The sequence below is a fragment of the Enoplosus armatus genome, chromosome 21 (genome assembly GCF_043641665.1).
Source record: "Enoplosus armatus isolate fEnoArm2 chromosome 21, fEnoArm2.hap1, whole genome shotgun sequence".
NCBI lineage: Eukaryota > Metazoa > Chordata > Actinopteri > Centrarchiformes > Enoplosidae > Enoplosus > Enoplosus armatus.
Genome location: NC_092200.1, coordinates 1,903,738 through 1,925,441, shown reverse-complemented (window position 1 = coordinate 1,925,441; position 21,704 = coordinate 1,903,738). Strand labels below are relative to the sequence as shown.

Genomic DNA, 21,704 nt, shown 5'->3' with positions numbered 1-21,704 from the left:
TGTACTGACCAAGCTGATAGCTGAGATCAGGCAACCCAGACAAGTTGTAAAATCTAAATAAAGTGGTTTAGAGTTATGTGAATAAACTATTGGTTTGTTTACAACCTGTCCGATTGACTGACTGCTCGTGTTTCTTGCCTCATCAAACTGTTTCTGTTACTTTGAGTTAGTACAATGTTATTATTACTCGTAGAAATGGTGGTGAAAACTACAAATATAAGATCAGAGTTGTAAAAAAAACAAACTAGAATTATGCTTTAACTGATTTCCTGGCTTCTGTTCTCTTGAGTGCAGAATTCCCTCTGCTGATCTCTCTCGCAGCCTCCTCTCAAACACGAGAGTCGTGTCAACAGTGAAGTATATAAACAACAGTGATGATTTAAAGTTGTTGGTTCGGGAAACAAATATGTAATGGGACAGCCAGTACAACTCCTGCATTGTTTTAATAGATAATGTAGTTAGTTAGAAGCCTTGTTGTCGCCATGAGATATGATTTAATCAAAATGTTTCACCCTGAAGTGTTTGACATGTGCGGCTTCATCAATGTGAACATAGTTAATGCAAACCAAGGTTTTTGTTTCAGTGTAATATAGTTAATTTGTTTTTTAAAGCAGCTGTTTTAGATGTTAGCATTAATGTTTGTGCTTCAAGTTTGAAAACTGCATTATATACAGTATTTTTTATCAACTTGAGCTGTTTTTTTTCTTGTTCCATACTTTTGTTTTTTTTCTTTCTTTCTTTTTTATTTTGGATAACATGTCTGCATTACTTGTACAGAAATGTGAATTACATATACAAGTTCACGACCGTAAAAGCTGTACAACAGGAAAATAAAGTGAAAGAAAAACAGGGACAATCAGATGTGTGTTTGTCTCAGTGACTGTTGCAGATACAATGCTGAGAAATAAATCATTACTGCATATGATTTTCAAATTTTGTCCAAAGCTGCGTGAAAGTTTTTCCGCTATTAACATTTCTGTCAGTATCTACTCTGCTGTCTATGAAAACCATCATCTGAAACAGAATCATTTGGTACATTTGTTTAAAACACCTCATATTTAGTAAAAAAAATAATGCTAAAAGGTTTTAAAGATGATGTTTATTTACACTAGCAGAAGTGAAAGGTGGTCAAGGTGCATCTACGTGTTGAAAATTAAATAATAATGAAAGAAAAATGTTCATGATGGTGGGAATTGTTTTTTATTTTATTGCCAAAATATTAAATACAGTTTACAGCAGGTGAAGAGTTTGACATTACATGAAGCCAAACAACAAAACATCCTGTACATTAGTAGAAAATAAAGTTTGTATTTTACAAATCATAGAAATAAAAATATATTGGGGGTTTACATTAGTTAATTCTGTGTTTCGAGCCAGTAAGAAGACATTTTGCGGTTATTCATATGACTCAAAGAAATGGCTGCAGGTTTACATTTGTTCATATCAAATTTAGCCATTTTTACTCCTTTGTCCTTCCCGCGACGCCGTCCTGCCCCCGTTGCCATAGCAACTCAAACTCTGCTGCGGGCGTAACGATGGCTAGCGAAAACATTTCAGAGTTTTACGCCGCTGCCTGCGCAGAACATCAGATAGAAATAAATCCACACATTTTACAAGTTTTAGAGGAGACGACGGTGACGGAGTGAGTGGCTAACTGTGAACTCAAATGACTGAAAGCTAACACGAAAGCATAAAAGCTAACAAAGCTAACTAAACTGTGAAGATTAGCTTTTGGAGCTAATGTTGCCTTCAGGTGTCGATGGCTGTGGTGGATTCTACATCACAGCAGTTAAACTTTACTTAGTAAGTAAAAGTAACCAAACATGAGCTACAAAATTAAGTACTGGGAAGTAACTAAGTACTATACTTAAGTTACAATTTTGAGGTGTTTGTACTTTATTCGAGTATTTAAATTTTCTTCTACTTTTTACACTACATTTCAGAGGCAAATATACTTTTTACTACATTTATTTGACAGCTATAGTTTACAGTCGCTTTGCTGGTAAAGATTTTACTTGCAAAACATGATCAACAGCTTAATAAAAAAATGTATTGCAATTGTACAATTGATACTACCACAATACTACCACCTACTATTTCTCATTATCTTTTAGTTAAGTTTTCATGCAAGGACTTTGGAAAAATAAATTACAAAAAACATAGATCACAGGCCTGCTTTTACTTTTTATCTGGGCTACCTACTTTAGAAAATAAAGCCACAGCAGCTGTTCAGTCTATTTGTATTATTTCCATCCAAAAGAATGTAAATCTAATGTGCAATGGTAGGTATGTGCAACAAAGACCTTATGCAGTGCACCTGAAGGCAGCATATCTGTGTGATCAAGAAGTCAGTTTTGTTGTTGTGTGTTGGGCAGGAATGTCACCCTCAAACTGTCAGGAAACAGCCGACTGAGACGTGTTCAGCGACTTGATGACAAAGACGCTCTCACTCTCTCAAAATGTCTGAGAGACAAGTGTGTGACAGGTGAGCAGCCAGGTTTAGGTCAACACCTTAACTAGGACGACTTCTAACAAACTGTTTTTCGTGTCAACAGGTCTTGATGTCAGGTACAATAACATAACAGATCAAGGGGTTGGACACCTAGCTGACCTCTTACAGGTAAGCAGATAATGGGGGATTTTATTGATTGACGACTGACCTTAAACATTATGTTTAAATGTGCGGTCCCTGGACAGGCTGATGTTAAAAGATGAAGAAAGAACATGTTCTCTGTCCTGTTTTCACTGAGCAGGAGGACAGCTCAGCTCTGCGCTCTCTGGACCTGACCTTCAACGACATTCAGACAGACGGAGCTGAAGTTCTCGCCAAGAGCCTGCAGGTTCATATCTTCTTCTTCAACACAAACACACAAAACTACTTTTTGTAGGCATCCTTGTCAACAAATCCCCAGAAAAGACCAAACCAACATCTTGTACAACTTCCTGTCTGTGGCTTTCAGCTCCAAGCCCATTGGTTCCTACTGAAGACGTAAATCTTCACAAATATATTCTTAAAACAACAATGGAGCATTATGGCTCAGAGGAAGAAGATATATCCGGCTGTGAAACACACACAGTACTTGTCAGGAGATACATTCACTGTTGGTTTATTTCTGCACATGAGGTTCATTGACAGTAACCACTTACTTACTTTTCACCTCTGCTTGAATATCTCTCTCTCTCTCTCTCTCTGCAGTGTAACAGCACCTTGCTCTCTCTCAGACTGTCAGGTAATAAGATCGGGAACAGAGGAGCCATGCACCTGGCCAGCATGCTGCAGGTGAACAACACCCTGAACGAGCTGGAGCTGTCTGACTGTGACCTGGTAGACACACACACACACAAAGAGTACTGTCTGTCTCACTTTTTTGGTTTGTAAAACGTCAGGGTGATAAGTTCATTTTTCGTGATAACAAAAACAATCCTTGTCTTATATTAATATTTATAAAAGTAATTTCCTTTGATTTTGGTTGTCAGCGGTCCTGTTTTCCCGGCAGCATTTCAAACATTCATTCAGAAGCCAGTTTCTGTGCCTCCGTCCCTGCAGGCCACTCAGGGTGTGATAGCGTTTGCCATCGTGTTGAAAAGCAACAAGACTCTTTGCTCTGTCGATATCAGCCGGCCACTGCTCTTCAGCCACCAGGTGATTGTACACACAACATCAAGAAAAGAAATCTGGTTTTCGAGTCTTTCCCTTAGTTTCTGTCCCGGTATACATCAGCTAGGAGATGTATGACTCTGTCTGTCTCTCAGGAGGAGTGGGCGGTGCACTTCTCTGAGATGCTGGCAGTGAACAGCAGCCTGGTGGAGCTCCACCTGGGGAAGATGGGGATGACCGACACCGGGATGGAGAGGCTGACTGAAGGCCTGCGGCTCAACCACAGCCTGCGGTACCTGGACCTGCGCTGGTAGGAACAAAAACATCCTCTACATCAAGCTGACTGTGACCGGCCGGAGGTCTTGTTTCATTCTTAAAATCCTTCTGATCCTCTGGATAGATGGAGTGAAACCAGCTGGTCAGTTTCAGAATCCATTACTCTGGACTTCCTCTTGATCTCGTCTTTGTTGTCTGCAGTAACCGCGTGACTCGTGACGGCGTGCGTCATCTAGCCGAGATGCTAAAGCAGAACCCGACCCTGGAGATCATCGATCTGTCGTCCAATCGCATTGAAGATGAAGGTGCTGTGTACCTGAGCGAGGCTGTCGCCTGGCCAGGCTGCGTCCTGAGAGAGTGAGTCCGACACACTCAGACAAACATCATCCCTTTAAGAAGTCTAAGGGACATTCCACCTTCTGGCTAGAGGTTGTACTTTTTAAAGGACTGAAGAGGGGAAAGCATCCAGTTTTTACTTATTTTCAGGATTTTTAAATCTGTCTGTCTGTCAGGCTGTCTGTCATCAGCAACAACATCAGGGTGGAGGGTCTGCTGTCTTTGGCTCAGGCTATGACAGTGAACACAACTCTGAGCCACGTCTACATCTGGGGAAACCACCTGGAGGAGCCTGTCTGTCAGGTAACACACACACACACATATTCTACACATCCTGTCACCTGGCTGAGCTGTAACAGATACACTGTCTACCTCGTATTTTACATGTATGACTTTAAACCTTTATGAACTCCTGCTCCCCCTTCAGGCCTTCAGAGAGCTGATCTCCAGCGGCCGCCTGCCTCCGGAGCACACAGATGTTAGTGTGTACGAGGTGGACGGTCAGGTGTTTCTCGCTGAGGTCTTCCACAGTTTCAGAAAAACAGCTCCGCTACAGGCACATCCCCAACCTCCAACTCTGCAACAGACCCGTTAACAATCCACGCTACCAGCCTCGCCTCCACCTTCCCACCACACAGTGCGAGTCAGCAGCTTGTTCCCCTGCAGTCCTGCGAGGCTCTCATTACCCTCCTCACATCCACCAGCATCCCAACACACTGTGACTGACCTGACTGAAATGCATACATGTGTCAAAAGAACAAAATAAAACAATGCAAATATGCCAAAAGAAAGAAGTCATGAACTCTCAAACTTGTGGTGATAAAATGAGCCTTCTGAAAAACAAACTGTTGCCTGTGAGATTTTTTTTAATCAAAAGTGCATCCAAAATGTACATCCTGTCTTATTTACATTTAAAAGTTTAGTGCCCAGATTTAAGGGTGCATTATGTAAAGTGCCCAGATTTCATCTTTAAGCTTGTGCGTGCATGTTAGACCGTTCAGGTATTACCACAGTCACGTGTGTTTAAATCTCAGAGTGCAGGTCGTGTTTCTTTAGTGACATATCAAACCAGATAAGCAGTTTCAGGATTCTGGATTCCTACTCTTCAGGATGACTCTCCTGATTGGTCGCCTTAAATGATGATGATGATGATGATGATGATGATGACGATTCTTTGATTCTATTTGGTGAATCCCACTCCAGCAGGACGCTCCTCTTCCTCAGGCGGTGGTTCAGCTGCTGTCTGTCCTGAGAGACGATCGTCCACCGCCGCATCCCCAGGCGAGTCAGCGCAGGTAGGCGGGGCAGAGCGCGGAGCAGCGCCGGCAGCCAGGCGGAGCAGGGAGCAGAGGTCGAAGGTCGTAGGCTGAGGTCAACGTCCTCCAGCGAGCCCAGGCCTTCTGCTGCAAACACGGCAGACCAGCCATCGTCACCCACCGAGCCGTTGTAGGACAGATCCAACACCCGCAGAGAGGACAGACAGCCACGTCTGCACACAGCAGCTGCACAGGACAAAGATGGAGGATCAATCACTCACAACTGATTAGCATTAATAAAGCAGAATTAAGCAGAGACGTAGCTCTTCAGTGCAGCTTAGAGAGTCCGGTTAGTCTTTCTACTTTTCCTCATTTCAGGTAGAAATACTGTATTTTTGACACCACTACATTTATCTGACGGCTTTATTTACTGGTCACTTTGTGAATTCAGATTTTATATTCAGCATGAAAGAATTATTGCTGTCAGTGACTTTTAGTAATTGAAAACATTTATTTACCTTAACCTTTCTTTCTTTTTGCTTCTTTCCTTGTTACATGTAAGTGACCGCTGAGTAAAACTATTTTATTTGTGGTTTTGATTTGACGAGAAATCAGCAGATAAAACCTGATTGTCGCGTTATAAAAACTGGACATTTATCATTTGTTTTACTGAAGCTTGTTAGCTAGTTTCCACAGTAAGGACCAGTGACACCTGCTGACCAGCGTTGCCATGGTAATGATCGGTGACACCACCTCAGAATGTCTTTTGTGAGGAAAAAAAATCTTGTATTTTGAAATAAAAACACTGTGTGTGTGTGTGTGTGTGTGTGTGTGTGTTACCTAGGTGACGCAGGTCATCAGTGGTGAGCTCACAGCTGCTGAGGCGGAGCTCCAGGATGACTGACAGCTGCAAAGCGTCCAGGAGCAGCGCTAAACGGCCCCCAACGACTTTACACCAGGAAACATCCACGCTGCGCAGGTACGGCACGGCAAGAGCTGCCACACACACACAAAGATCAGTGAGGACGTCTGAGATACATAACCTACTTGACCCTGTACAGTTTGATATTGCACCAGACTCAAGGTACAAAAGCCACATTTTTACTAATGTTTGCTTCAGACTTGACATTTACGTGTGTGTATGAAAGGTAGCCTGAGACACATTTAAAACATGTATAAAATAAACAGAAAGAAACAGAAAAATGTTCCTGCAAATTGTCAGCACTAAGCTTGTTGAAATGCAACCTTTCGGTCACAGACTGAATCAGGCATCCTACGCACCTGTCTACCAGGTATGCATGAGAAAAAAAGTAAAACTATTACAAAACGGCCTCCTTTCCTTTTGTTATTTCCACTTATTTAATTTATTATTTATCTAAAAATAAAACAGAAATGGATTATTTACTTTATAAAACAGTTTATAATGTGGTTTATTATTAGAGGCAGTTGTAGTAGAAGTAGCAACAGTACTAGCAGCAATCAAACCAGAATACTAAAGAAGCAGTAGTAGTAGTGACAGTAGTACACACAGAGGTACAATGGTTGAGTTACTTACTTCAGTACAATTTTGTACTTGAGTATTCCCATTTCAGGAGGAAATACTTTGACAGCTATACTATATAAATATATTTATATATATTTGTTATAAACTACCCAACAGTAGTTAAATTAATTAGCTCCATCTTATAACTATAACAGTAAAATACTATTTACACATGCATCAGTGATAATCCAATAATGTTATGTTTAACAATATAACATTCACATGGGACGCTTCTCTAATTAAAGAGTACTTTTACTTTTTAATACTTTAAATATATTTTCCACTAATACCTTTGTACTTTTACTCCGGTAAAATTCTGAATGTAGGACTTTTGTTTGTCGCAGAGTATATTTTACAGTGTGAAGTAAACAATCTGAATACTTCTACCCCTGCAGTATTAGTACTCATAGTAGTTATAGTACCAGTTTCAGTAGTATACTAGTAGTAGCAGTACTGGTAGTAGTTGTAGCACTAGCTCTGGCAGTATCAGTAGTAGTATGTGCGTACCGAAGGCAGTAAAGGACTCCTCGTTCAGGCTGCAGCTGTTGAGCGGCAGACGCCTCATCTGTGTCAGAGGGAGGGCGGAGACCAGCGGGTGGAGCACACCCCCTGCCTCCTTATTGGACGACACGTCGAGCTCCATCAGCGCCGTCAGAGAGGGAAGCACCTGGACTGGAGACAACAAGTCACATGACTGCCGCAGGTACCTGCTGATCCTCAGCTCACGTTCATTCACATCAGTTCAGTTCAGTCTGAGGTTTGAGATGTTTACACACACACACACACACACACACACACACACACACACACACACACACACACACACACAGACTCACTCAGGGCTTCCAGGTCGCTGTGTGTGAGACAGCACAGGTGAAGGTCGAGGCTCTCCAGGTGTGTGAGGTGAGTCAGGTGCAGGGTGAGGTGGTTCAGTCCTCCTGCCAGACTTTTGTTACAGGACAGGTCCAACTCTCGCACTGAGGGGAGGCAGCGGAGTGAACCACCTGCAGGGCAGTGGGGGGGCAACAGATGATAAGAGCAGCACAAAACCATGAACCAGAATTTGTTAGTCATCTGAGACTCCTCAGAGTTATGGCCATTTAAAGTTATCATGTTGCTATAGTGATACCTTTAGGTGAAACGCCGTCACATTTAGTAGAATCCTTTGCTCACAACATCTTTACCTCAGGATACCTGCACCAACATGAACCCGTCATGTACATGTATATTGACAGAAAACAGCAGATCTCTTACTGAGAGAATCGAGGCTGTCCTTGGTCAGACCGCAGGCCTGCAATCGAAGCGTGGTGAGGGAGGCAGCGTGAGAGAGAGAGGAGGCCAGCTCTCTGAAGCCGCCGGCATCAACTTCCTGTGTGAGCTGAGGGTTACAGGAGACGTCCAACACGCAGAGTCTCAGGAGAGAAGACACCAGTCCTCCTGAGAGGGACAGACACAGGACATATATGTTACACACAACACACAGAGTGGAGGATATATTCATGGATATAACATGTTCTGTGAGCGTTCTCCAGTGGCATTATGGGGAATGTAGGAAATCTGAAATAGAAGTAGATAAGGGAGGTTGCCTTATCTATAAACAAGTTAAAGCCAGTACCCAGTACAGTAGCATCAGCTGCAGTGAGCTGGCAGGCCACCAGGTGGAGCTCTCTCAGTGTTGGCTGAAGTTTACCCAGCAGGTCTTGCAAAGCGCCGCCCCCGACGCCACTGTTCCAGGACAAGTCGAGGATCTCCAAGAGAGGGACGCAGCCGAGAGCTTCACCTACACAAACACACAAACCACAGAAAGTTGTATATTTAGTTTAAGCTGATGTAAGACAAGAAAAAGCAGGAAATCCTCAAGTTTTCCGGCATTTTTTATTGACAAAATTACTTAATTTTGTTTTGTTAGCATTCAAAAACAACATATCCCATGAGCCATTGGTGCACTATCAAAGCCTTGTAGGAGCTGTAGTCACTACGACACAATCTGGTCAGCACGATTGGTTTATTTGTCAGACCAACAGTCCAAGTCCACTGATTATAAAAATAGCTGTTTGCAAAACATTTTCTTCTGAGTAACTAATATTAAAGACGAGATCTCTGAAATTTAAAAAATGAGAATTTGCTTTGACCCTTGACTGTAAAAGAACATTCACAAGCTCTGACTTCTAACAGAATAAACGGACTTCAGGCTCTTAATCAAAACAGAAATAATAATGACCCACCCAGTGCAGTGATGTCATCAGCGGCCAGCCTACAGCTGCAGAGCCTCAGCTTTCTGATCCCGCCCACATGCTGGAGGTGAGAGGTCAGCGCTTTCAGACATCCGCCAATCAGCTCGTTCCAGGAGACGTCCACCTCCTCCAGCTGGGGGAGAAACTGGAGCAACGTGGCTGAGAAGAAGGCAAGAAGAGGAAGAGGAGGGCGGACGATGCTGTCAAACAGACGCCTTCAAAATCTGTTCTTTAGTTAATCTAAAATTGGACTTCTAAACACAAGCAGTTCTCAGTGTTGACTCTATAACCGTTTCTTATCAGGTTGGAAAATCCTCTGAAATAAAATTTAGATCTTCAGGAGACACTGCGCTGTTTAAAGAAGTGCACTTTTAGAAGACCATCATATTCCTTCAATCGTAAAAGCTTCAGAGAAACCTGTAACCAACACATTACTTCCATCCTGTCTGGCACTGTGGACATTGTTTTCTATTTTCTATTTATTCTTTTATCCGTTTATATGTATATATATATATAGATCATATCTGCAGGTTTTACATTTGGGGCTTTACTGAAATAAAGATTATTCGATTACTTCACCCGTCATGTCTTATACAATTAGAATATGTCAGACAAATTAGCGTCAGAGTAACCATAGCCACCTAGCTCCAGCAGGTCTGTAGCAGTGAGATCACAGTGAGCCAGGCTGAGGCTCCTGCTGTCCACTTTCTTCCCCATCCTCTGCAGGAAAACACAGACTCGACCCCAGCCGACGTGACGCTCGCTCTCTGCTGCCTCGGCAACACCTGAAACACACGTTTGACCTAATGAAGCCTCACGTCTTTAACATCTTCCTCTTCTCTTTCTGTAGTTCTGTGATCATTTACATAAACATGGCAGGTGTGATTTATAGAGCAAATCTGTCCTGAGTAAACTGGGTGCTGGATCACATGTAACTCTGGAAGGGTCGTAAAAGAAAACAAAGAAGGAAGTGACATTAAAGTCACATGCTGCTGTGGAACAACACCTGAGCTCTGTCCTCTCTCCTCCCTGCCCTCCATCTCTCCATCCTCGGGGATCCCCGTCCGCTCTGAGGTCCGGGACAGGAAGCGTCCCAGCGGCTTCCTGTCTGAGGCCGTGCGTTTCCTGCGGATCTGGCTCATGATGACGTCGAGAGGGGAACGCCTCTGACTGCCGCCGTCCCGCCCCCGCTGACCTTCTGACCAATGAGAGGCAGAAAACATCTCTGAGTGCATTTGAATGAACTGACATCCTTTAAATGTCTTTAAGATTAATTCATTACAAGTGCTATAATTACAGTATTTATTCATGGAGTCTCTAGTAATAAAAGGATTTCTGATTTTTATGACCCCAGACTGACAATCAAAGGTACAATCAATCTGTTTTAACTTCTCAATAAACCACTAAAATGGGAAATAAAGAGGTTTGAGATTTAATACAATTTCACTAACATGTCAGAAAATGAAGCAAAAGACCTTTTTGATCCATGGAGGAGAAATGATCTGTTTCACCAGCCCAAAAAACAAGAGCAGATAAAGACACAAAGAGGATAACGACAGAGCAAATACAATTAAGATTAATTACTACATCCTCCATGAATGAACTCATGAACAAAACACCTTAGATTAAACTTAGTTTAACTTAACTTAATAACTAACCTACATGGAAAAAGTAAAGTGAAACCTTAAATGGTGTTTTATTTTACAGACAGTGAGGTGAAAAAACCTGATGACTCAAGTGTTCAGATCCATTACTTCAGCAAAAGTACTAATACCACACTGTACAAATACTCTGTTACAAGTAAAAGTCCCGCATTGAACATGTTACTTCAGTAAAAGTATGTAAAAAAAGAAACGTCCCCTGTGACTGTTATACTATTATATATTCTGTCATTAGATGATTATTCCTCATCATTAATGTAACAGCAGGCAGCACAGTGACGCCTCCACAGTGCTCCAAAGCTCCACATTATTAACTAACCAATCAGCTGTACTTGTGTAAACTGTTGGGTAGCTTCATTTCTTATATTTTAATTCAGTTAAATTGTATTTGACAACAAAAGTTCTCTCATGACACTGAACATATAGAGCAGGTCCAGACCGGACAGAGACCCAGCAGCTGCACTATGAGCTCTTCGTGTGTTTTGTGTTTGTAAGTAAAGCTGTCAGATGAATGTAGTGAAGTGAAAAGTACAGTATTTCCCTCTGAGATGTGGTGGAGTAGAAGTACACGGAGGTACTTCAGTGCAGCGCTGGAGCAACTGCAGTGGTTATTTCTCCCACAGAGGAAGTCGCCCCTGAAGCGCCACGACTCAAATCACTGCGGGATGTCGTGAGGAGCTGGTCTCACCTGCGGCCTGCATGCTGAGCCTGAAGAGTTCACAAAGTTCAAAAAGCCAAATGAAAAATTAAAAAAGTAAAACCTCGCGCGTGTTGTTAATGTCAGTCAGTCGTCACGGCGATGCGTTCACGGTCTGTCGGTTTGGAGGCGTTCGAACATGAAGATGTCAGGTGACTCTCGTCGTATCTGCAGCTTCAGACGTCTCCACCTCACCTTTACTTTAGGCAGCTCTGACCCGGCTCTTAGTTTAACACCTGGGTGACGTCATGACTCGTGCTCGTCAGGTGGCTCATCCCGGAAGTGCGACAACACCTTCAGTCAATGTTGGCTTCACTCATCGTTTCCTCTTCAGTGCCTCGTGATGCGTCAGCGGCGGTGGAAGGAGGACACCGAGCTTTTACTTTGGTAAAAGTAGAAATACCACAGTGTAGAAATACTAGTAATAGTACACAAGTATTGGTATCAAAATAAAGTAAAAGTACTCGTTCAGTAGAATGTCCCATTTCAGAATAATGTTATTGCATAAATGATTATTGATGCATTCATGTGTAAATTACTTTAATGTTGCAGCTGGTAAAGATGGGGCTAATTTTAATTTATTTTTTTAATATATTACTATTATTATTGTTATTATTATTATACATTGCTGGGTAGCTTGTGAATTTCCCGCTGGGTATTAATAAAGTCTTATTGATATAATAATATAAACTGAATCTGTAAATGTAGTAGAGTAAAAAGAACAATATTTCCCTCTGAAATGTAGCACAGTAGAAGTAGAAAGTAGCAGAATACTCGATGCATTAATCATTTCAAGATAATAACTTTGTGTAAGGTCTCCCAGGACTTAATAAACTGTCAGAAAATAGTCCCTTTCCTACAGCTCAGGGCGACTCGACCTCATCACTTGTTTTGTCCGACACACAGTCCAAAACCCAGACATCCAATTTACTTCTGTATCACATAAGACAAAGAAAAGCAGCAAATCTCGACATTTGAGAAGCTTGAAGAAGAGAAGTGTCAAAAGTGCTCCATTGTGCAGTACACCAGTCAAAACTCTTCAAACAAATAAAAGTTGCTCATTTTGTTAGTTTTGAACTATAATTTGTGAAACTTGGACATCAGTGTAATAATAATAACTCCAGGAAATATAAAAAGGTATTAGTATTAATTAAGAGGCAGGTCTGATTCCGAGCTTTTAAAGTTTTATACTTATCTGCAGTTAATTACTTTTTCAGTTGCAACGATGTGTTGTAACATAAATGAAGACGAGCACATTTCTTCCAAATGTATTTTATTAGATCTGACTGAAATCTGTGGACAGTACAGGATCATTTCTGCACTGAGTGACCCTCCGGTCTCGCTCTGAAAGCGGCTGCATGTGAACCTTCTCTGGAGGACAGTTATGATAGTCTAAAGGGCCTCCTCTCCTCCTCTCCTCTCCTTCATCTGCAGTAAAAAAACAGGTTAACGGGACAGAACGGCTAAACCGGACCTCATCTGACCTTCTCACGTCACTGCTGAGAAAGAAGAGCAAAGGGAGGAGGCATCTTTAAATATCTTGAAGCCGCTGACACGTCCTGTTCTGTTCACTTCCCTCCTCCTCCGTGTGGAAATAAAAACAAAAAAAAACACCAAAAAGCCAAGAAGAGTGTGATGGTTGCCATGTCCAGCTGACGGGAAGCGTTGCTATGGTGACGCCCCGCTTTTTCTCCCTCCTCAGTCATCGTCCACTGTGGGTGTGATGGTCACGCCCCTCCTGATCTGTCCCCATCCAATCAGACTGACAGGAAGAAGAGAAGAGCCAATTAGACGACAATATGAAGGCAGTTCTTCATAAATGCTCCTTTGGCTTCCGTTGCTTTGTAATTACTAATATTCCTTCTAATGAGAAGTTTCCTAATCTTGCAAACAGTCCGGATACTGAAAGTGCTTTTAAAATCATTCAAACTCATTTCCTTTTCCTGTTGATGCTTGAAGAAGATCCCTGACCAACAGCTTGCATCACTACATGAATATTGCAGATCTGAGTGTCCGGATTCTCGCTCTTCTCTTTATATACTGGTTATATCGTTTAAAAAAAGATGATAGAAGCGTACATGCTAGCTTTGGATGCCAAAGACAAACTACAGGCCACATAGTGGATGATAAGATTTTTCTTTCTGTGCTGTACAAAGCATAACTTTGTCCCTTGTTAAGCAAACATGATATCTGGACCAGGAAGAGCAGCGGCTGCACTGGAAACAGCTGAATAAATTAAAGAAATCAGCAGCAATCTGTAAACTAGTGCAATAAATACACGAGGTTGTGGTAAAGTGCAGGCTTTGCTCTTCAGTGGACACCCTGACTCTTACCGCCAATGTTTCTCCACACGTCGACTCAGAGCGATCTTCTCTCCGACCTCTGTGCAGACTGGGTTGGTGAGGACGATCTTGGCCAGATCAGCCTTGACGGCACTGACGCGGCCGCCTGTCGACAACGAGCCGATGTTCACCATCAGCACCTCGTTCTTAGACAGCTTCTGGACCTGCAGGGGCCAAAAACATCAAAAAGATGTAGTCACTGTTCATCCCAAAGAAGGAAACTGTGTGTGTGTGTGTGTGTGTGTGTGTGTGTGTGTGTGTGTGTGTGTGTGTGTGTGTGAAAGTCCTGTGCAAATATCGAGGAGACCGTTTGAAAAGGTAAAAAGAGAGAAGATCTTCTTAACGTCAGCAAGAATATAAACAGTTTACAACAAAACATTTCCAGGAGCTGCCTACACCCAGCACCCTGTTCCTGCATCTTCACTCAAGTTACAGCTCAGACGATGTTGGACTACATTTCCCATGATGCACGTCTCACCTTGGCGGCCTTCTTGTCTCCCTCTGTGCGGACTCCCAGCAGCCTCCTGAGCAGGAAGTAGGAGATCTCCAGCTCGGTGAAGATCTCTGGCAGCGCTCCGACGGCTCCCAGCACCTGACCGACCATACGATCCGCACGGCACAGCGTGGGGTCGATCTTAGTGCCCACACCTGCACACACACAGGTTTTACTTTGCTTAACTATTGTTGAAACACACACTGTTGTTTAGCCACTCATCGTTTATCTCTTTCAGCTCATACCTCTCTGTGAGCCACTGCTGTGATGTCTGAATCCAATTTTGTCTTGAGTTGTTTTGTTTATGTTTAATGAGTTTTGTGGCAGAAGGAAGCTGGTCATGGTTATCAGAGCAAAGCTCAGATTAAATGACAGCTCGTCAAGGTGAGCGACAGGTACCGCTCATTTAGCACATAAGAAATGTTTTTCTATCATTAAATAATATTTCTTAAGTCGCAGTCTAATGAAGTTTGCTGGTTTATGAAAATGAAAGCTCCATCTAATCACTACGGATGGCTGTCTGCTGCATCTGACCCTACCTGGCTTGTAATTTCTCCTTTTCTGTAACAAAGTGGGATTTCTTTCTCATCAGATAAAAAAAGTCTAGGTTGATAAGTGTGTGTGTGTGTGTGTGTGTGTGTGTGTGTGTGTGTGTGTGTGTGTACCTACCGATAAGGCCTCCGGGGGCAGCATACTGCAGGTCATTGTGCTCCGCAAACAAGGAGACGATCTTGGAGAAGATGGGTTTGCACATCAGCTTTCCTTCGTGGTCTTTGGACACGATACCTGGTCGCACCTCAAGCTCTTGACCCACCTGGGAGGTCACACACAGAGGAGGAGGGCGATTCAGAAGAACACTTAAGTGGTAGATAACTGCATTTATAGGATTTTAATCTGTGGAAAAACAACCTACTTGGTGAAAGGCGAGCCAGTAAAATCAAAAATCAACCTCACTTTATTATGCAAAATAAAAACTTATTTTTTTCCATCTTCTCTGATTTTTACTTTGATACAGAAGCCAAGTGCAGTTTCTAAACAGAGGAACTGTAGGTTTTTGTGAGAAGTTGCTGCTTCAATGCTGCAGTTTGAAATGTGCATGTCTGAAGTGTGAACACAGTTTTGTCTGTTGAAGTAACAAGAACAAATCTCACCTTGAGCACGCCCTTCAGGATACTTCCTCCTGCCACACCTCCTTTCAAGTCATCGACTTCACAGCCAGGCTTATTCACATCAAAAGATCTGATGACTGAAACACACAAGACGTTCACTGAGTTTCATTTAATACCATTCAAATGAACAGACGGAGCAAAGAGCAGATAACGCACAAGCGGAAAAAAGAAGCCACTTGTATGCGTTTTGTCTTACCGATGAGTCTGGGCTCGGAGATGAAGTCTCTGATGGGCACTGGGATCTTTTTGACGATGTACTCACAAACCACCTCGATGTTGTACTTCAGCTGTGCTGAGATAGGAATGATGGGGGCGCCCTCTGCCACTGTGCCTGCAGGAGAAACATTACACACAACACACAATGTTTTCTTGTAAGGAAAGAACCCCTGATGGACCCGGTTCTTTAGACTGTAGGTTCATGTCGACTCACCCTGTACGAAGGCGAGGATCTGCTCGTACTGCTCTTTGGCCTGGCTCTCCTTCACAAGGTCAATCTTGTTCTGCAGGATGAGGATGTGCTTCAGCTTCATGATCTCTATGGCCGCCAAGTGCTCTGACGTCTGGGGCTGAGGACACGACTCGTTACCCGCTGGCAGGCAGAGACAAGAACAAAAATCAGATGACTTCTAAAAGAAACTGGGAGTAAGTAACACATAAGTTAAGTCAAAGTTTGTCTCGCTAGTGGGAGTTAAGCAATCAGGGACTTACCAATAAGCAGGAGGGCAGCATCCATGACGGCGGCTCCGTTCAACATGGTTGCCATCAAAATGTCGTGACCAGGACAGTCCACAAACGACACGTGTCTGGGAGAAGAAGAAAAGTCCCACTGATGCATGAAAAAGATTTTACAGTACAACTGGGACATGACCGTCCTCTCTCTCTTCAGTCTCACCTGACCAGTTTGAAGTTGCCCTTGGTGCCGGGGATGTCTGAGGGAAACTCATCAGGAGTGCTGCTGCCACACGACCTGTAGCACTCTGGCCGGGGACAGCTGGGGTCATCCAGCTTATAGACCTACAAACACATGGATATGTTGAGTCACTTTTAATGCATTCCATCTTATAAGAGTGTGGGTCAAAAGTTTGACTTTAGAAAGAACAATGTGGAAATCCAAAGTAAGACTTGGGCATTAATATGAAACAATGAAAAGAACTCCTTTCAAAATATCAAGGATGATGCCCTATTAACACTCCAGTGTGTGAACTTCTTAATTGAAGTGCTTAATTGACTTTACTGTCAGACTGAAAAGTTCCTGGTTGTTTTCTACCCTGGTTAGAATGAATACTTATTGAGAATTTGTATTATTTTGCATGTATGAAAAACTGATCCTATTCTAACTTAGAGGCTTGGAAAATAACAAAATAGGCAAAAGTCATCATGCTGACCTTCAAAGTGAAAAAAGGAGTCAGGTAGTCAGAAACAGCCTGTATTACCTTCGGAAAAATCCATCCCCAGTGCCACTTACCTTAGCGTTAGCATATCCTAGCTTGATGGTGATGTTCCTTTCCAGCTCATTCTTGAACCTGACAGTGTGAACACCAGAAATGGCCTTCACTACTGTGGACTTTCCATGGGCCACATGACCAATGGTGCCTAGGAGAGAGGAGGACAGAAGTCAAAACAGACAGTTCTCACTTGTCATGTCCAACCTTCAAGGAAGAATGCAGAAAGACAAGAAATCTGATCAATTTTAGCCTGATTCCCATACCAATATTGATTGTGGCCTGTCTGCTGATGATCTCTGGAGAGAGAGGCGTCAAGGTAGACACATCCTGCCAAGAGAACAACTCACATTAGACTCATCACACACACATATTTCCACTGTGAGCAAAGCAGCGCTCCCTCCCTCTCTTTAATCCTGGAGGTGAATAGAAACAAAGGGAGCCGGCATAGTGACAGGCATGCAAACACCACCCCATACTGCAGACAAGTCAAATGGACACTCAAAGGTTAATCAGACAGAGGCAGTGATATATTTTCTGTAAGTGTATCATATTCGGTTTGGCTGACTGGTTATCTGACATATAAATAATATACAAAGAGTATATTTCAGTAACAATCAGTACTACCAGACTTAAACTTTACGTTTCGTAAATATGCACTAGTTTTTCTAAAATCACATGAAACACTGCTAAAGCTGGTAAACTGATAAAACAACAAAGCATGTTGTCTCTGTCCCATGTCTACTATCACATATACTTTATTGAATACTGATGAAAATGACAACACAAATGGAAGTAACATCATTACGAATACCTTCAACCAATCACACATTTAAAAATTCACATGAAAGTCTGCAAAAAGTAGGATTACTCTGAACCGCATCACCGTTACGAACCCCATTCATATTTTAATAGATTTTAGTTCAACTTAGCAAACGATGCTAACGTTTTGATCCAACAGGGCTAAGCAGATATTATTGACGTAGAACAAAGATGGCGACCAACTACATCGGCGATTCAAATACATTTGGTACATTCAAGAGTTTGTCTCATTTTGAAATGTTGATTAAATTGAGTCTAACGCTAATCTTTGTTCGAAGTGAAGCGAGTGTCTTAGCTCTCCGCTCCGCCGGGCCTGCCGTCATGTGCCGGGTGGTGGCGGCGCAGCACCGGCGACCGTTAACGTTAGGAATGTTCACCTTTTGTGTAACCGTTTTGTCAACACGACTGGCCGATAGCCACCGACATAAAATTACAAAGCTGTAAAATCTGTTACACTAACACTTACCAGAGAACTAAGGTCTTGTCTAGCCAGATGAGGCTGACCAAGCGTTGTACCAGACTCGTCGCCCGCCATCTTGAATGAAAAGAGACTGAAGGAGGCGGCTCCGGCGAATGCCTGATCAACCGATGAAAACAGAGTTTCTTTTCCCCAATTGGTTATTTCACCAAATGATTTTAACTTTTGTAGTGTCAGTAGAAAATAACCTGTTTAGAACAAGACGTCTGTTATACATTTATTTTCGCTGACAACTGACAAAGACGTGCTTTGCAACTCGCGTGATTCATCCAAATAGAAGCCACGGGGTCCTTTCACAACGGCTGATGCAATTTATTTTTACTGTAAAATACGTTTTTTGTAATAAAGCTGCTGCTGTTTGTATGCTTTTAACAACTGTTTATCACCGAACGGGGCACAAGTTTTGACAATTTTTTTCTCCTCCAAAATGTAAAGAAATATATTCTTATCCATGTGTCAGGTCCGTCGTTGTTTAGTGACGTAATCAAATGGATTTTTGTCGTCCTGTTTGTAGTTCTGTGATGTGTACCCAAAGATAAATCCTGGAATACTAGGGCAACCTGCCCCACAAAACTATATTTTGTCCCCTCTACAAGAATTTACCCACATATAATGCAAGACCCGCCTTAAGGTCCTTAGTATTTCTGTTGATATTGTGTTTGTGGTTTTTATACTCAAACAAAAGTGCAGTTAATAGAATTATCACGAACTGGCTGGCATGCAGTGAAACTGTTGCATGCTTTGCCTGGTGTTGGGTGGTTTGGAGGTACACTCCAGAATCCATAATGGGGCGACTGGTCTATCATTAGTTTAGCTGCAGCTTTCACTTTAAGACAAGTTTAAATCTGTGTTGTTTGAGCCACCACACTTCACCTCAGATAGTACTTCTACAGTACTTGATTAAATGTACTTTCCACCACTGATGAGTTGAATGGTGATGGGCATTTGCAGGATAAATGAAATGTTGTGCCGCACGTTTTGTAAAACTGTAACACAGTGGAGAGTGATACATCTCGCATATATACAATCTTTGCTGCACCGCACAACGCCCTTCAGTTCCGCCCAAAAGGGAAATGACGCCAGTGCAGAAAATGGCGTCCGCAAAGCCTGTGGACCGCTGTGGATTGTTACCCGTTTAATTTAGAGCCGAGTGGGGGGTCTCTTCGTCTGGCAGATGGACGATAACATGGCAGTGCACCGCTGCCGTCCGCTTTCTTGATTCCGGAATAAAACCCGCAACTTCATGTCCGAAGGAGCCAGAGCTGCCTGGTCGAAGAGGGGTTGTGGGGATTCGCACCGCCGAGGTGAGACGGCTCAATTTTAGCAGCTAAGCTAAAGCTGTTACCCCGGTCGAGCAGTGTCGGATCCCCCGTAGCTCCTGTCACCACAACCAAGAATCGTGACAGTTAATTTAGCTAGCCGGGTACCTAGCTACAGAGTAAAGAACCCGCGTATATTATATTTACTTCTTACACACGATCCAAACGATTAGCTTGCTAACACAATCGTCCTCATCTTCGGATGCCAGAGTTGTGTGTCTACCGTTATATGTAGCCTGAGCCTTTGTTTTTGGGCTCTAATCTTAGCATGTAAGGTCTCTGTTGCATACTTTTCTTCCCTGCGGTTGTAATGTAAACTAAAGAAGGTAACATAGGCTAGCTTCTCTAACCCACTGCCGTGCTGGCCATGTCAGTGTTCGGTAAAGTTAGTCAGGTAGTTTAATGGTTACCCCTTCTTTGCTAACGTTAGCATTGCCCTGCCTGCCCAACGGTTATTCTTCCTATTGTCATGACAGTAATGTGAGTGACACAACAACGTAAACAAAAAATCCCATTTAGCTTGAACTATTATTCTTGTGAGTGGCTTAGCTATACGAAAATTAGCTTAGCTGCTGGCTAGCAGGCGACTGTGGACCACTGAGGGAGTTAAGCTTGTTGTCAGGTGAGCTCGACTCTGACAACCTGTTGTTGTTTGTCCTTTTCACCAAGAGGCAAACCCAGGTCAGACTTCCTGATGCCAAACTACACCGGGATATGCACGGATTTAGAGAGCCTGTAAAGTGTGCCTGTTCTTCTCTTAGTGTGGTTGTCACTCAAAGCAAGTTACTACTGCTGTTGTGATAGTTAACACCTCTTGCTACTTAACTTTCCGAGAAGTACTGGGGGTTAATGCCAAAGTAATTAGTTGAGAGATAATCAGTTGTTAGTTAAAATCATTAACTGCAGGCTTACTGAGGAACAAGGAAAAGAGAAGCAGAGTTGGTCCTTTCCTTGGATTGATTATGTTGATATCGACTGTTCTGCCTGCATGTTTCACAGATGATATTTTCACTTGTTTGCTGTGGAATAGTTTTAGCTCACTCGTTGAAACTTACAGACCCCTGAATGTGTCGTGGAACATTTGAGGGTATTGTTGTGCTTTCTGCTCCTCCTCCACCGTCTTATGGGCCTTTTTCTTGTCCCCTCTGTTAGAACCAGGGAAACATAAACACAGGAAATGCGAGCGGCCCCTTAGTGCTCAGCCGTCAAAGCCTGTGATTGTTCGCCCAGGCTCCAAAAGGTATGGTTTGTCACTCTGCAACACTGCATGGTAAACCTAAACCTGAGCAAACCCCTTTCTGTCACCACTAACCCAGCATCCAACTTACCCATCATTCCTCTCGACCTCCTGCTTCATTTCCACTGCCTGTAATTTGGGCTGACGGGGAATAGAGGGGTTTAGAGCCTTTTGTTGGTACAGTCCGCACAGTGCTGAAGTGTCCTTGAGCAAGACACGTAATGCTTAACAACCCTTTGGCTAATGTTACGTACCTGAGCATGACCTTTGTGCACAGGTATGAGGGTCAATTAACGATCGCATTGCTATTGTCACTAGTAAAAGTAAAAGGAGCTTGAACAGTATTTTAAAAAGTCACTATTATTTAAAGACAGAAAAGTCATTTTTTTTGTTTGTTTAACTGGTTGTTGAATTAAAGGATAATTCCAGTTTATTACAACTTAGGTGTTAGTATTCATATTTCTGTTTCTGGCAGAGATCTGGGAATATGACGACAGCGCTTCTACTAAGTCTGATGAGTGAAGCCACACAAGCAGCAGATGATTGGTCAGGTTGTAAACAAACCAACAGTTTATCCACATTACCCAAACCAGTTTATTTGAAGGTAAAACCGATAGTGAGTGTACTGGAAATGCTGGTAATAATCCCTCATTGCTCAGAAAAACGGTGTGCACACAACTGCAGCAAGTGAAAGGGCAAAGTTGAATCAGGAAGTGGGTGTGTAAACTGATGGATGTTTACAACGGACAGTTTGGGGAATAATTTTACCGTAACCTTTTTTTTTCCTCCAGCATGTCTGAT

At 42.7% G+C, this 21,704-nt stretch overlaps 3 protein-coding genes across 3 annotated transcripts; 1 reads left to right on the top strand and 2 right to left on the bottom strand.

The window, feature by feature from the left end:
• The first annotated feature begins 1,517 nt into the window (after nucleotides 1-1,517).
• Nucleotides 1,518-5,020, top strand: lrrc34 (leucine rich repeat containing 34). The gene is given in 11 exon segments (XM_070928384.1): nucleotides 1,518-1,642; nucleotides 2,376-2,485; nucleotides 2,556-2,620; nucleotides 2,754-2,840; nucleotides 3,197-3,325; nucleotides 3,548-3,643; nucleotides 3,754-3,908; nucleotides 4,076-4,231; nucleotides 4,387-4,513; nucleotides 4,638-4,746; nucleotides 4,749-5,020. Coding segments are annotated over 11 exon segments (1,329 nt in total). The 5' UTR covers nucleotides 1,518-1,535; the 3' UTR covers nucleotides 4,937-5,020.
• A 51-nt stretch (nucleotides 5,021-5,071) lies between these two features.
• lrrc31 (leucine rich repeat containing 31) lies at nucleotides 5,072-11,605 on the bottom strand. Its single transcript, XM_070928436.1, has 10 exons — nucleotides 11,593-11,605; nucleotides 10,250-10,441; nucleotides 9,885-10,028; nucleotides 9,235-9,402; nucleotides 8,625-8,789; nucleotides 8,264-8,446; nucleotides 7,846-8,013; nucleotides 7,517-7,681; nucleotides 6,307-6,462; nucleotides 5,072-5,712 (listed from the first exon to the last, which is right to left on the bottom strand). The coding sequence occupies exons 1-10, from the start codon at nucleotides 11,603-11,605 to the stop codon at nucleotides 5,309-5,311; spliced, it is 1,758 nt and encodes a 585-aa protein (XP_070784537.1). The 3' UTR covers nucleotides 5,072-5,308.
• A 1,252-nt stretch (nucleotides 11,606-12,857) lies between these two features.
• On the bottom strand, nucleotides 12,858-18,404 carry eif2s3 (eukaryotic translation initiation factor 2, subunit 3 gamma). The gene is made up of 12 exons (XM_070927794.1): nucleotides 18,336-18,404; nucleotides 17,314-17,377; nucleotides 17,071-17,198; nucleotides 16,498-16,619; nucleotides 16,314-16,408; nucleotides 16,036-16,194; nucleotides 15,802-15,936; nucleotides 15,588-15,682; nucleotides 15,106-15,250; nucleotides 14,422-14,591; nucleotides 13,935-14,107; nucleotides 12,858-13,363 (listed from the first exon to the last, which is right to left on the bottom strand). The coding sequence occupies exons 1-12, from the start codon at nucleotides 18,402-18,404 to the stop codon at nucleotides 13,300-13,302; spliced, it is 1,419 nt and encodes a 472-aa protein (XP_070783895.1). The 3' UTR covers nucleotides 12,858-13,299.
• Nucleotides 18,405-21,704: the final 3,300 nt, after the last annotated feature.

What these genes read in the sequence shown, in the direction of transcription:
- lrrc31 (XM_070928436.1), bottom strand. An exon ending in GGAGAGAGGACAGAGCTCAG is followed by an intron (nt 10,029 to 10,249) that starts GTGTTGTTCCAC and finishes CGTGTGTTTCAG; the next exon opens with GTGTTGCCGAGGCAGCAGAG. An exon ending in GGACAGCCTCGATTCTCTCA is followed by an intron (nt 8,014 to 8,263) that starts GTAAGAGATCTG and finishes ACTGCCCTGCAG; the next exon opens with GTGGTTCACTCCGCTGCCTC.
- eif2s3 (XM_070927794.1), bottom strand. Translation starts at nt 18,404, where the DNA reads ATGGCGGGCGACGAGTCTGGTACAACGCTTGGTCAGCCTCATCTGGCT. An exon ending in TGCTGCCCTCCTGCTTATTG is followed by an intron (nt 16,195 to 16,313) that starts GTAAGTCCCTGA and finishes TCTGCCTGCCAG; the next exon opens with CGGGTAACGAGTCGTGTCCT. An exon ending in CTCCGAGCCCAGACTCATCG is followed by an intron (nt 15,683 to 15,801) that starts GTAAGACAAAAC and finishes TGTGTGTTTCAG; the next exon opens with TCATCAGATCTTTTGATGTG.